This window comes from Brachypodium distachyon, chromosome 4 (genome assembly GCF_000005505.3).
Source record: "Brachypodium distachyon strain Bd21 chromosome 4, Brachypodium_distachyon_v3.0, whole genome shotgun sequence".
NCBI classification, from domain to species: Eukaryota; Viridiplantae; Streptophyta; class Magnoliopsida; order Poales; family Poaceae; genus Brachypodium; species Brachypodium distachyon.
The window spans coordinates 34,486,343-34,501,333 of record NC_016134.3 but is presented as its reverse complement, the minus strand read 5'-3'; the positions used below and the strand labels follow the sequence as shown (position 1 = coordinate 34,501,333).

The 14,991-nt window shown below is 41.0% G+C and overlaps 2 protein-coding genes across 4 annotated transcripts; both read right to left on the bottom strand.

The window, feature by feature from the left end:
* Positions 1-1,014: 1,014 nt before the first annotated feature.
* On the bottom strand, positions 1,015-6,758 carry LOC100831765 (CD2 antigen cytoplasmic tail-binding protein 2). Of its 2 annotated transcripts, XM_010239818.3 has the most exons (10): positions 6,586-6,755; positions 6,261-6,465; positions 5,264-5,389; positions 5,022-5,174; positions 3,881-4,010; positions 3,718-3,759; positions 2,724-2,972; positions 2,548-2,599; positions 2,227-2,304; positions 1,015-1,445 (listed from the first exon to the last, which is right to left on the bottom strand). In XM_010239818.3, exons 1-10 carry the CDS (start codon positions 6,672-6,674, stop codon positions 1,349-1,351), a joined length of 1,221 nt encoding a protein of 406 aa, XP_010238120.1. In that variant the 5' UTR covers positions 6,675-6,755; the 3' UTR covers positions 1,015-1,348. The 2 variants fall into 2 exon arrangements, with proteins under 2 accessions (XP_010238120.1, XP_010238121.1); XM_010239819.3 differs by lacking the exon at positions 2,227-2,304 and having other exon boundaries at positions 6,586-6,758.
* Positions 6,759-9,621: 2,863 nt separating this feature from the next.
* LOC100831466 (putative pumilio homolog 7, chloroplastic) lies at positions 9,622-13,516 on the bottom strand. Of its 2 annotated transcripts, XM_010241050.3 has the most exons (7): positions 13,394-13,516; positions 12,563-13,206; positions 12,289-12,469; positions 11,211-11,374; positions 10,313-10,571; positions 10,088-10,220; positions 9,622-10,005 (listed from the first exon to the last, which is right to left on the bottom strand). In XM_010241050.3, the coding sequence occupies exons 2-6, from the start codon at positions 13,201-13,203 to the stop codon at positions 10,104-10,106; spliced, it is 1,362 nt and encodes a 453-aa protein (XP_010239352.1). In that variant the 5' UTR covers positions 13,204-13,206; positions 13,394-13,516; the 3' UTR covers positions 9,622-10,005; positions 10,088-10,103. The 2 variants fall into 2 exon arrangements, with proteins under 2 accessions (XP_010239352.1, XP_024310799.1); XM_024455031.1 differs by having other exon boundaries at positions 10,088-10,208; positions 12,563-13,473.
* Between the last annotated feature and the right edge of the window lie 1,475 nt (positions 13,517-14,991).

Sequence of the window (14,991 nt, the reverse complement as noted above, 5' to 3'; positions counted from 1 at the left end):
AGAAATTAAAAAGACAACTCTAGCGTGTATAGTGTCACACAAAAAGTACAAAAGACTCAAACCAATCCATGATTAGATTTATCTTTTTTATTTCTCTATGAGCAGATCAAATTTGGTTAGTTTGAAATTTTACAAGATCATAAGATTATAGATTATCCATCGTCTTGTCGACTCTTAATTTTTTTAAAGTTACACTCTCTCCAATCCATAATAAATGTCGACTAACTTAGTACAAAATTGTACTAAATCTGAGACACTTTTTTTTTGAGCGGGAAATCTGAGGCACTTATTATGAATCAGATGGAGTAACATTTTGGGGTACCACTGTCATATATATCTAGAGGGGCAGGAGCATTGGATACTCTTTTCGTCTAGTTTTTTTTTGTATAAAAGGAAAACTTCGTTCTCCACAAAGATTAATTCAAGCTTCACACTTGTGCGTGCAAACAGATATAACAGCGTGGCAGCCCACTAGAAAACAGTACTCCCTCCGGTCAGGAGTAAAATACTTGTTAAAATATTACATGTATTTAGACGCTTTTTAAATATAGATACATCTATATTTAGGCAAATTTAAGACAAATAACATGGACACAGGGAGTAGCAAAACCTTAGGAATGGAGGAAGTAGGTCAGAAAACGCACTCACACGGCTCACGCCTTTGTTAACACAAAGAACCATTCGGTTCTTTGTGTCGGTTCCGTCCAATTCGTGTCGGTTTGCTCCGCCCGTCACGGATCCGTATCTCCGTCGATCCGATCACGAGGCCTTTCGTAGACCACAGCAACCACATATCACCTACACGACCCCGTTCCTGTATGAGAACCGTATCAGAAATATGCAACCGAGGTGATTTGAAAATTCCTAAATTGAAGCTCGCGCACAATTTTCGTTGCATTATTTCGTTCTTGCTTCTTGCTCACATACTTGACCTGAGATTTTCTAAAATTAAAATAAATCACAGACGATGTTAAAAACAACTTAAATCAGGAACGACCATTCAACCGATGCTTCTTTCGGTCTCATCATCTGATAAAGTTTCACTTAAACCTCCAGTTTCCAAGTTTGCCCAATGCAAATACGAGGGCTATATATCACAACACGTGTCACAGATTTTAAGATCAAGATGGGGTCAGTGCAAACGAGTCGACGCAAGTGGTACAAAATGACAATTCAAAGCTCTGCAACCAGCAATATGCCGACATCTCATGATCTTTCCCTTCTACATATGACACTGCAAGGATAGGCAATTCTATCTTGGAAGTTGAGATCCAAATAGCCCTCTAATGAAAAACTGAAGTTACACCCTGCACTGGAAAACACCGGGGTAACCTTGGCTACGACTTGGCTACTCCTTGACGCTATCTCCCTGTATTTCTTTGTGTGTGCCAGTTTGTTCACCCTGCATTTCATTGTATGTGCCTGATTGTTCATCGTAGGAGTACCTGCACATTGATATAACACATCAGTATATATACTGCCGGCACATAGACTGGGTTCTGTCATTTACAAAAATTGAAGGTATATCATATGGATACAGACTAAGAACTTTGTTCTGCTAAAGAAAAAAAAAAGCAGAGCCTGCATATCCTTCAGTGGGTTACATAGGATGACAGGGACAGAATGGTTTGGATGTGAGCCCTGTCTCCACAGACCAGTGTCCGTTTAAACTGACAAAGCCAAACCTTGTGTCAAAAGCTATGTTGGATAAATTTTGTAGCTATTTGACCATGCATCAAATATGAAACATAAAAATACTTCAACCTGGGACCCTACTTAAAATCAATCATGGGGTAGAGGTGCTTCACGAGCAGTAGTTACCCACTTAAAATGAACCATGGGGTACACCTTTTTTACTACAACGGTATTGGATTCCTCCAAGCAATTGATACTGTAAGGACTTAAAAAATCTTGTTTAAAGAGAATGTTGTACTATTATCTTAGATCATGTACTCAGGTCATCTCAATAATTTGTGTTACATCAACAAGTGATGCAAAAAAAAAGACGTGGTCCGAAGGTGACAGACCGCCGAAACAATTGAGTCTTTTATAGGAGTAACCGAGTAAAGATTACCACTAACGTACAGCTAACCAAAAGGGAACCATGGTATGTCAGGAAAACATAAAGCATAGTAGTCCTAACACAACAGATTGTTGCTGCATCCAGCAGAAAGTGGTGTCGCACATAAATTGACTGAATGAAAGACATATGCAAAAGGAAAATACCAGGTTCCTGTAGATGCAGAGCAATAAAACCCAGATGCAGAATCATAGTAATAGCCTGTGCTGCTGCTATAGTAGTAACTACATAATAATAAAAAAGGAAGTATAATCAACAGAAGTAACAAAGTCAATAGTACGACAGCCAACTATAACATAACTCTGGTCGTAAAGAAAACCTAATATTTATATACTTAAAGAAAGTGCAACTGGGGCAAATAGTACAGCCAACTATAACATAACTCTGGTCGTAAAGAAAACCTAATATTTATATACTTAAAGAAAGTGCAACTGGGGCAAATAGTACAGGTAAAACCTATAACCTACCCAGAAGATGGATCATATACATAATCTGAGTCCGCACTCCCATTACCAGCTTCTGCAAGCATAACCAAAAGTTGTTGTTACTACCAAATACTGTAAAGTACCAGATGAAAAAAAAAAATGAAGAAAGGGGAGGGTATCATTGCTCAGCATAAAGAAGAGGCACTGGGATAACTTACTCTCTGCATCTAAGGTTTTCGCATCAGAATGACAATTGACATCAGGGTTATCATTGTCCCCAAACATGTCAAAGTTACTATCATCATCATTTGATGGAACAGTTGTTGCAGAGGTATTGGCAGCTGAAGGACCATGGTCCATCTCCAGCACAGACGAGGTAGTTGGGTCATCCTCTGTGGTATCTGCAAACATATCTTCTTCAACTTCTGGTATACCAAGTCGGGCACGCGCTAGACGTTCATAACCCTCTGCAAAAGGCAAAATGATGGAAACATGTCATCAGATGTGATCCCCATTACGACTGGAATAATTTACAATAGGTACTAAAATAGCATAATGGCCATACAGCTACAAGACTACACATATAACTATAGAAGTAGCCAATAACCTCATGGTTTTTTAGATGAACGGGCTCTATCTGATTTTTCTAATTTTCTATTATCTGGAGATAGTTTCTTATTGCCATATATCAGTACGTGCATGTTTTAAATGGGGGTAAATTACATATTTTGTATTTTTGAGTTATCATCTTAGCTTGACTAAGTTATGTCAATAACCATCTCAAATGGACAGTTATGCTAGCTCCAGCATTTGTAATTGCAGGAACCATGTAAAGTCCTTTTACTCAAGAGGGAAATGGATCAGTTGGGTGGTAATGTATGCGTGTGATAACTGCAGTAAGATGGGTGGAAAATGGAGATGACCTAAAATGCACCATCTATGTATTTTTTAAACTTTTACTGAAATGGTGCCACAAAACTGGTACCTGCTATCAATCATATGTATTCTAGCATACACAATTACAATCGTCTCAATTTTCATCCATCATTCATTAATAGTCAAATATATTCAGTTTTTACTAGTAACATGAATGCACTACTGTTTCCAAGTTGAAACTGCGAACACATCGTAGTATCAGAAGTAGTCGAATATGGTGATTCTAAAAAGACAAAACAAGAAGTAAGCAGGCAATAAGAGGGGGAGGGGGCTAACCAGCCTCACGAACAAATGTTTCCCGGTCATCTGAATACACATCTACACAAAAATGGAATGAGGTGCAAATCATTGGACGGTAAAAATGTATTGCCATACTGAAATAATTAATGGATGGCCAAAAATAAACAAACTAAATTTTAAACATAAAAGGGACACATACTGTATTCCCCATTCTCCATCAGCTTCATGGCAGCTTCTGTCAGCTCATCAAATATGCGCTTGGTCCCTTCAGTCATTTTTCCACGTTGATCAGTGGATGTATTCTTCAATCGTTTCAAAGCTTGTATTATCTGGCAGAACATGATTCAAGAAAAGATTTACCATATAATAAAAATCTGAATACTACTAGTAGAAAAGGTCTCACAATGTTACCCTTTTCTCATGATAGGTTTCGATCATTGCATGTTTCAGCTTTAGATTTATGGAGATCAAACAATTGACGTGACATAGCAGACAAGGTTATGATTATATGAGAGCTTTCAAGAATATTTGGCCTAAGATCTGATAATAAGAACATGCGCTCCTAGAACTAGAAATACAGTGAACCAAGAAATGCAAAAGTTTCTGGATTCGTTTGGTGCAGATCAGTTTATTTATTAACTCAACAAAGGAGAAAGAAACATGCAGCACACGAGGATATCAAGAGCATGCTTGTTCTTAGTCTCCATTTGAAATGATAATGGACAGACATTGTGTTTTATGGAGATATTGTGAAATTCAGATTGATAAATTGATTATCTATATAAGCAGAGCAAAGATGTGAGTGAAAGCAGTAACCTCTGTTGTCAGGTTTGAGGCAACAAGTACCTATAGTCTATAGTTTTTTAAAGAGGTATCTACAGGCTATAGTCAAACTAATTCACTAAATCATCTCTAGTAAAGCTAACTGTCTGTCAAGAACTATCATAATGACAAAGTACAAGAGCGGAATCCATTGGCATAAATTAACAAGGGTGTCCAAATCATAACAGAAGTACTAACGGTCTGTCAATTGTCATTATACACTATGACTCAGACATTCACTAACTAAGCACAAGTACAACGATCTTAAAAAATAGTACTCCCTCCGTCCTATATTAAGTGTCTCAAATTTGCCCAAATATGCATGTATCTATACCTAAAAAGCGTCTAGATACATGTAATATTTCAACACTTAATATGGGACGGAGGGAGTATGATTCTTACTGCTTGCCTTAATGCAAAGGGCTGTTTTTGCTAGCTGTCATCATAACTTGCAATCTTACATGGAAAATAGGGTTACTTTAATGTTAAAACTATACGAAAGCTGCAACCGGGCGTACTGTTTCAGCTGGTTCAAGCATGTTTGCTATTCTCCTTTTTATAACTCCAATATCGTCAGAAGAAAGATCCTGGAATTCCTCTTCTTTGTCCTTTTTCTTTTGAACTTTTTCAGCATACTTTGTGTCAACTTCAACATTATCTAACCAGGCATCCTACAACAAACAGGTGCTTGTGTCACCAAATTGACAGATTGTAACTTGTCGCAAGACAACAAAGACAGCAAACATAAAACAGGCAGTACCTTCATATCATTGCCTCTTGCGAACTCCACAAAGTTCCCATTTTCATCAAAGTACCCTTCTTCCCTCTCTTGCTCCAAGTTAAAAGGTTCTATCTGAATACCATCATCAATAAAGTTGGCATCATCCTGTTGAACATCAAAGTCTGTGTTATCTGACAATGATAACAAAGTGGTTAGCTTCATACTTATGCCTAATATTCATATGCTTTCAATGATAAGCAGGGAAAACTGCAGGAAATAAATATTGCGTCGGACTTGGAATTCAGAATATGAAAAAGGGAAAGGCGAAGTCATAATCACTAGCCTTTTTATGATGAACAAAACAAAGGAAAACAAAGCGACATAATATTTAGTCGTAAGGTGAAAAGCATAATAAAATAATCAAGTTCACTTTACAACCATATATACTAAACCATTTTGCAGAGGCCTTGTATACACCACTACATTTTTCTGTTTGATGTTTGGTCCTATTATTCTGTTTTCATCAGAAGTTTAGCGGAGCACACATAATGCAAAAAAAGAAACTTCCCAATTTTGATCTTTAATGCCCTAGGATTGCAATTTTCCAGCAAGTCCTTCAGAAACCATATGGAACCATTCTATGTTACTAGACAGTTCTCCCAAGTTGGCAAGTTACCGCATTATGTCCATAAATAACATTCCATTACATTCCACCTCATTCTCACATCCAAACACTACCATACTTTATTGGTTGCACCCTCACCACAAACAAACGAAAAGTGCATTAAAAGCAATAGAAACAATGCATAGAAGAAAGTCAAGACAACATACTATAGCAGCAACAATTTCACCTATAAACCCCTATTTCATATGTCCAGCTGTGCTACCCATATGGGCGTGGAGGCACATGTTGTAAATTCTGACACATGATTTGAAGGTTATAATCACTTGCATAAGAATCTTAGCTATACAATCGACAGAAAAAGAAAGCCCTCTGAAGTCTGAAGCAACTCTGAGGAAGAGCAACAGTGAATACCTTGTAGCGCATTTCGAAGCCCTTGACATCTGAAGTGCCCTGCGTGTCATCCCCGTCCCTACGGTGGCGCCGCCGTGCTCGCCTCACCGCCGCGAGCTCGGGGTTCATCAGGCTGTCGATGTCCTCCGAAGCGGCGCCTCCCTCCGCGGCAGCGGGGTCGCGGTACTTGGCCTTCTTCCCCTTGGGGAACCGCACCCTGCGGTCCCTGTACCGCAGAAAACAGCGGGTGAAACCCGAGAGCGAAACCCTAACGCGAGGTCCCGACGAGAGAGGAAGGGAACATGAAGGGGTTGAGCCCGAGGGAGGGGCTTTTGGGTTGACTTACTCGAGAGCGGAGCGGCCATCGTCGTCGTCGCCGGCCGTAGTCGCGAGTAGCGGCCGCTTGGTGCCGCGCTGCGGCGCCGTGGGCTCCATCAATCGGCGGGCGAGCAGAAGCGGCGTCTGTGGCGTCAGACAGTCAGAGCAACGAAAGAGACGAGTTATGTTCCTCCTGGTGGGCTGTCCGCTCGATTATGGTTGGTTTATTTGAACTGTGTACTTCGTTTTTTCTTTTTTGAGAAAATGGGCGGCGACGAGTTGTGCTGAAGGAGCTGGCTGCACTCCAGATAGCAAACTAGCAATTCCGTCTCTTCTGCACTGCTTTTTTTTTTACCTTCGGTAGTATCATTTTCTAATATAGCGTTAATGGTTTGTCCTATCTTATAAACCGGTCGATCTTTCCGTCGACGAGTAAAGGGGACTAATTTTCGATCGTTCACAACCAACTCCGTTTCCTCATCCTGCCCCCAACCCATGGAGCTATTGCTCACTGCCTCATCGCTTTCCCCACCTTCGCTCCACCCATCCCGGATAAAAGCAACTTCTCAGAGAAGCCCGTCTTAAAAACCGAGACCGTAAGCAATGGCACTCACTTCGCTCCACCATGATTCGTCCTAAAGAGCCTTGTGTGCATCTGCCTCCCATCACTTCTCGTATGTCGCACCGGTTGCCGCCCCAACAATGACATGTCGTCGTCATCTTCTTCGACAACGAAAGCTTAGTCAGCGCAAGATCCAAACTCAAACATATCTTCTTGTCGTTGTCTTCGGAAGTAGACTACAGTCGGGTGACGCAACGAGTCACAGAGGTGTTCAAAACACCTCTCCATTTCTTTTTCATTTCTTCAAGCCTCTCCCACCTTCCTGATCTTCTTCTTCTTCCTCCTCCATCAACCCGATCTTTTCTTTTCCTCCATTGCTTTCTTCTTCCTTCCTTCATTTCCTCCCATGCTTTCTTCTTCCAAGGCCACACTACCTTTTATGTCCTTCCTAGTCACTCTCTTCTTCTGCATCCTTTGACCATTGCTCCTTTTGCGATGCTGGTGACATTAGGTATTAGTATGTGTTTCAATGTATGTGCGATATTGTATGCAATGCAATGAAATGTGTTCCATCGTGTATGCAATGCATTGTCCTCGCAAAAAAAAAGTGTATGCAATGCAATGAGAAATTCATATTTTGTGCATTGTTTTTTATGCGATTTGAATTCCAGTTGAATATCATTGTCACCCTGACGTTTGGTTTTAACCAACACCAGCAGTGACTAATTTCGTTAGCCATGTGGCCACTGGAGGAGCCACCGTGGGGACACCACGGGCATGTGCCCAGGCTTCCCGGCGGCACACCCCAAGGAAAAAACAACGATTCTAATGGTGTCCAATCACCTAAATCATGAAAATTAAGCATCAGTGCCCAGGCTACAGCCTTGGGCTGGCTCCGCCACTGCATGTGGCCTTCACCACTGACGATCCTTACGAAACAAAGCATTAGAAGAGGTATTCTAGACAACCCGAGTTTAAGGTCAACCCGAGGTATGCTAATCTGAGCTCAGTATATTGATCGGAACAAAGCCTGGAGGTGATGTCTTGCTATGAAGGTCATGCCCTTGTCCAAGATTGTGCTATTCATAATGGTTTCTAGGCAACAGATTGCATGAAAGCAATGATAAACATGGAAGAGGTTTCTACATGATGAAATGACATGAAAGAGGTAAGGTTGCTTCTTTGGACCATACGCAGGCTGTGCATGGAAGTCTGCATGCAATCTAGAGTTAGGCCTGCATATTGAGCGCCCCCACCCAAACAAACAATCTTTGAAATGTATTTGTAAACACTAAATAACCCACATTTTATTGGTCAAAAATGAAACTCAAAATACAAAGATACCCTAGAATATGGAATGAGGGATACAATTTACTTATGATGCTTCTTTCAGTTCATAAAGGTGTAAATGTGATTTACAAAATTGAGTACTTCAATTCTCAGAAAATATTGAGTAGCCGATACAAAAAACACGAGTTTGCCATCATGTTTAATCGTAACCGTCCAATTTATTTTTATTTATCCACTGATTGTGGATAATGACATACTCTCTACTTTGCCATCATAGTAACCGAGCTCTTTTACGGTCCCTGAGATAAATATGAGCCGTCTATTTTTCCTGATCTAATGGCTAATCTTGTCCGGTACTCCGCTGCAAGGCTCAAGGAGTACCATCTCTATAAATTTAGGAGTATCACCGTCTTAGGGGTAAATTTCTAATTGTGAGTTTTCAATTAAGTTCGCTGAATTTACAAAAATTGGAAAATTACTCAATGAATCAACGTTCGTTCCTTGTAGGATATCAACTCAAGCCTTAATCCTTGAATTAACTAGTTGCAGTGACTAGGACGGGGATTCACCACCGCGTTGTCACCACCGATGGGCTCAGCCCACCTTTGATGGTTAGTGGGCATCAGGATTAAAGGCATTGATATGGCCGAGAGAACGGATGGCAGGACTGGGTCAGGGCAGAAGAGCAGAACAGCCGATGCAAGTGATAGGGCAGGACCGCAGGAAGCCGCCATGATGGGAGAAGAATAACTTGCTACCGATTTGGTCAATCGGGATTTGACTGGGAGTCGTGATGCTTGATCAAACGAACAACAGATGGAAATCAAAATTAGCCCATGACAAAAAGACGAAGTAACCCCTAAAGATGTAGGGCTAGATTTGTTAGGTACTGTAGTAGTCACTAAGGAGTACAGGATACCGTAAAAACTCTCTAGTAATTAACTGTCTACTCGTACACAAGAAATACTATTTCCATGCTCCATTTCTTTAGTGAAAAAATAACAAATGGCGCACGTAACACAAGTTGACTCATCTTTTGCTCCACGCAAGAAAATAATTTTAAAATTGTCCTTTTCTCTTCATAAAGCCATGCATACTATAGGTAAACACAAAATCCAATGCTTCTAAACGAGAACTCCTTGTGCAAAGAAGAAAGAAAATCTATCAATGAATGCAACCTGTGGAACAAACAAAACTCAAAATGCCTTAAAAGAAGAGGAACACATCAAGGGACCTTCGCACAAAAAAACAAAAAAAAGGAATACATCAAGGGAAGATTAACAAAGACTACATCTTTCTCTTAACTGCGGAGAACATTGTTCACCTTTTGACAACAGGCACCAAACTTCAGAAGTAACAGCTAACAACAACTCTTGGAGACATCCAACATGCACCAAAAGAGCACAACACATCACGAGACAAATTCAAGGTCGCACAGGCTAAATCCTTTCTAGTACAACCAGCACACAACATCTCCAGACGAAAGTATAACCAACAAGCACACTACAAAATGAAACAAAGTCGGTCTATCAGTTGACTTCACAACATCGCCGGCCAAAATTCCTGGAGTATACATGATCAGTTTATGCTGAAACCCTGCCAAGATGAGTGAATCAGTATATTCTTACTATCCATCAACCTAACTACACATGGAGAAAATGTAAAGAGCATTTGTTACCTATTAGCTCTCATTTTCAATGTCTGTAGCCAAGATCAGATAGTATTTTGAACATCTTCAAACAATGGGGGTGGCGACGATTAACATTTTGAAGGGAAAGTATGGCAGTGGCCAAACGATGCTGTAGAGGAAACTAGACAAAGGAGGAACTAGTGAGATTAGTGTTTCTGTAATAGAAAATACACCGTGGAAATAAATATTGGGCTGTTGGCTGAGGCAACTCACCGTGCAAGTTCCAAGGGCTCTGGAGATAACATAGTTAGCGAACTCATGTGTCACTAAATCTTTGAAGTGGGGACACCAAATCAATTCATCAATAATGAAAAATCTCTCAGCATCAACAAATACTTGTAAGCATGTTTCCACCACATTACTGCTATATCTCTGTTTTGAGAGTAGCACATAATTATTTCTGAAGCAGGATGCAATAATTGCCAGGTGCGATGGGTTTCTTTGTTTTAAGACATCCTGAACAATGTAGTTTCTGTGAACGAAAAAGGAAAGAGAAATGGTAAGCCGTTCAGGGACCAGTTCGTGATTCACAGATGAAGAGATCCCAGAGTTAACTGAGGTGGTACCAGAAAAATAAAAAAATGAGACAATAGATTTCACATAATGGACATGGAGGACCAACCACACCCCTATCTTTAACTTGATAATAACTTCTAATAGTTTTACCAACAGTAACATCTAGTAATTTCGTTTGGCAAGTCTGCAGCAAACTATTGGTGACTAGTACTCCATCCGTTCCATAAAGATTGGCACGGTTTTGACATAGAGTTAGTTCAAAACCGCGCCAATTTTTATGAAACGGAAGTAGTAGAAATTATGTACCATTGATCCCCTTCAACAACATGTATGACTTAAACTACCCTTTATTATGAAAATATATTGTAGGTGCAAAACCTTACTACTAATCTAACTCCATTTACACATGACAAGTAGAGATTGACACAAAGACTTGAGTTAAGTTTGAATTATTGTCTAACAAGTCAACAACGTCTATACTTGAAAATACCAAAAATATCAACTAGTTAATTACTATCAAATGACAGTTTAATGTATTTGCATGGAATAAATGGGGGCCAGTAGGATATCATCAAAATTCAGAAAAATGGGTTACCCAAAACGATTTTGAGCAAGTTCAATGCTCCAACAAGAGATTTTAGACAACACATCATCCTTTTCTGTCCATTCAGCATGCTCCAGACAGCTTCGCAACAGGGACACTCCATGCGAACCATAAGCAAGTGCTAAGCAGTTCTTAGCAATAGCATCAAAAATGAACTGCCAATATATAACAGTAAGTGTCAAAGTATGAAACAATGAAATAAGAGGAATCCTGGCCACAGCAGGAGGGAAAATAGCAATTTAAACTGCAAGTAAACATGTGAAAAAATTCTGTAATATGGCCTTGTTCTCAGCCCTCACAAGAACATTTGAGAGATGATTTATGAACTGTTGCAACAGAGTTAGCAAAGATAAAGAAGATAAAATAGTAAAATATGGTTCAGCAGAACATAACCATCCAGATTAGAACTAAAAACTTTAGACCTAAATTCATGTCTGGACCTCTTAATTGGTGTCACTTTATCAATATCAAATTAACATGGCACAACATGAGAGGGGAAGTGTATTATGGTCTACAGAAGAATTGGAATTTAGTTGAAAAAACTATATATAACCAAGCGCAGAACGAAAGTCAAATGCATGTTTGGTTCCGTTGCTTGTCCAAGAAATATGTTTGTAGGGCTAATAAACCTCATTTTACTTGAAGCTTTAATCATAGCATGTAGAAGAGCCAAATTTAGCTCTACAATATGGGCACTTTTCAGATGCTGAGATGTTGTGGACCACTAAATAGTTATTATGACCGTCTTATGGTATTTTAAGGAATTGTTATTTTCGAAGGCATGCATGTATATACCCGTTTTACCATTATAAGGCAGAAAAACAACATTGCCTTGCTAACCTTACTCTAACAAGAAAGAAACAACTTGATATGAAACTACCCTATATGGTAAGGGTTCACGAACGAAACACAATAAAAAACAAGATCTCTGCTTATGGTTGAGTACCTTTTAGAAACAACTACATATATAATCATGCAAGATGTTACTATTACTAAGCACAATCTCACATTAGCATCAAATTCCGCACTAGGAATCTGGATAGAGGAAGAAAAGAAAAAATCGAAATACCTTAGCAAAGTAGGGATCAGGAACACACTGCACGAAGGCCTGCACCACTCTGAGTCTATTCGAATCCGTCACAAGTTGATGCATCATGGATGGAGCTATCCATGGCATGATGGCATTTCTCAGAAGCTGAAGCGATTTCACTGATCTGCAAGACCTGATCACCCTGGCCACTTCATCTGACCTGAAACATATCGAACAAACTTCATAAGATCTTTTGTAACAACTCTAGAAGAAAGAAAATAACAACGAGAAACCTGATGCTGTATACACATGCCTTTGACCACAAATCCTGAAGAACCTGTTCTTGTCTCGGGTGATTCTGGCGACGATCAAGCCGTGGAGGCTATGGTTGCAGTGGTTGAGGACTAGATCGAGCAGACGGTTCCCATGGCTGCTCTCCAAGAGATGGACGGCGTACCGGACTATCAGATCAGCCACGATTTGGGCGTCCACAGGGGAGCCAGAGAACAGCGTGTCGAGCACCATTTGCTCGTTCTTGGCGAGATACACGATGTAGTCATCGAGCTGGGTGTTGATGGCCGCTGAGCGCCCAGGCCACGCCCACGGCGGTGTCATGTACGCGTCGCTGGAGAAACTAGGCCAAGCAGCGTGCGGCCGAACAGATCCGGCGCCCGGGAAGTTGTGAAGGGCATGGGCGTGGCCGCGGCCGAGATGATCGCCCGGGAAGCGCAATTCGTCGGGACGGTACAAGTCCCTCTCTCTTCTGGGCCCAACACCAACAGCCACCGGAAGTGGGAACAGACCCTCCGTCGCGGTAGCTGCTGTGTCCTCGTGGTGCTGCCCGTTGTCCTCAACCTCTAACCACTCGTGCAATCCGAACCGCTCCATCTCCTTCGCAAGATCTTCAAACCGCAGCTCATCCTCCTCTTCAAGTTGCACCGCCGCCGACGCCATCCCCTTCGAGCAGAAAGCTCACGCCTTTGAGTACGACAAGGATGGAAACGAGAATTCGGTAGATCAGATATTGCCTTCCTTCCTTCGAACCCCCTGGATTTGTTGTTTTTGGAGACGAGGAAGGAAAGGGAGAGAGAGGATTTGTTGTTCTTGGAGACGAAGAAGGAAAGGGGGAGAGAGAGATTTATACCTTAGGATCCGCCCGGATTAAAGATAGAGGGGCATAGGGGTTTAGCTACAAGTTCGTTTGCTCACTTTGGAATCGTAAGGAACCGGGGCGTGACTCTGCCTTAAGTGTCTTGACGTGTCGCCGTGTCGGTGGGTCCACCCCGGCGAAAGTCGTTTTGTGCTAGATATGTTGCGGAGATTATTATTTTTCTCAGTTAATCGGGTGGGCGATATTCCTGATTTGTTTGGAGGCCGTGGTGTTTAATTCTAGATTCTTAGAACTTCAAAAGTATACCCTTAAAACGTTCATTCTTTATGTTCATGAATGGTTGTGATTTTAGAGGAATTGTCATGTTTCCTTTAAGTCTTAGGACTCATTCTGAATGTGCGAATTTAATAATTGGCTACAAAATATTTGATTTCAGCGAAGTTCAAAAATATCTATGTTTGGACTCTGTTATTGACAGGATACATAATACTACAATAGTAATTACTCTCTCTGATCCTAAATTGTTGTCAAAATATTATATGTATCTAGACGCTTTTTAAGAATAAATACATTCATATTTAGGCAAATTTAAGTCAAGAATTTAGGATCAGAGAGAGTAGCATTTATAAAATATTATACTCAATGGTTATGGCGGCTAAGATCCATTCACCATTTTCGTATCCAGGGCTATCATGATATGAAGTAAAAAAAAAGTAGAAATAAAATGTGGAATAAACAATAATGACCGCACATTCGATCCTTTCTCAGATTTGTTACCTAATCTAAAGGTTTGGTCGAGAATAAAAGTACCACGAGAAGAACTCACAATGCACATTTTTCCGCACACGTCACCTAGGGAGGCCGGGTACCCTCTACATGTCACACACCAGCCAAGAGAATTACTCTTGTGCGTACATGGAACATTGCATCACATCCCAACAAAAAAACAGAAAACAAAATGGCTTGGCTCATTACAACGTACCGGTTGGCACCTTAAACTATCCAAGCGGCAGGGGAAGCATCAACGAAAAGAAGCACAGACTCTCCATGAGGTACTGATGTGGTTAGCATGTCATTCATCGATCAGTGTGGTCCCACCCCCACTCATGGGCCTAGCACACCCGTCGTTGAAGCGGCTCGACGCCCATCAGTAGCCACCGTGGACTGAGCCGGTTTGTCATGGCACCTAGTTGGGACGACATCCCAAACCGCCCGAGCCCCCAACCCAGGCGGTGATGCATGTTAGCGCACAGAACCTCCACTAATATTACGCACAGAACCTCCACCATTGGTAGTTGTTTAAAAAATGTTGGGGGCTCGGGCGGTTTGGGATGGGGGCTCACAGGTAGCGCACAGAACCTCCACTAATATTACGTGAAATTCATATATCAATGGAAATCCTTCCCCGATGATTCTATGGCCACCTAGATAGGTGTCCACCGACATATAGAATCCGCTCATCGGTGGAAAGTGGTCCTCTCTGTTATTGACGGGCACTGAAGTTGTTGGTGTAGTTACTTGAGCACATATCGCTAGATGGGGTATTTTTTGTCTTCTCCTCTAAGTTAGTTGGCATAAAGTTGCCTTCCGCCATCTGAGTTGGCACAAAGCCCTTCCGTTACATCAGTTGG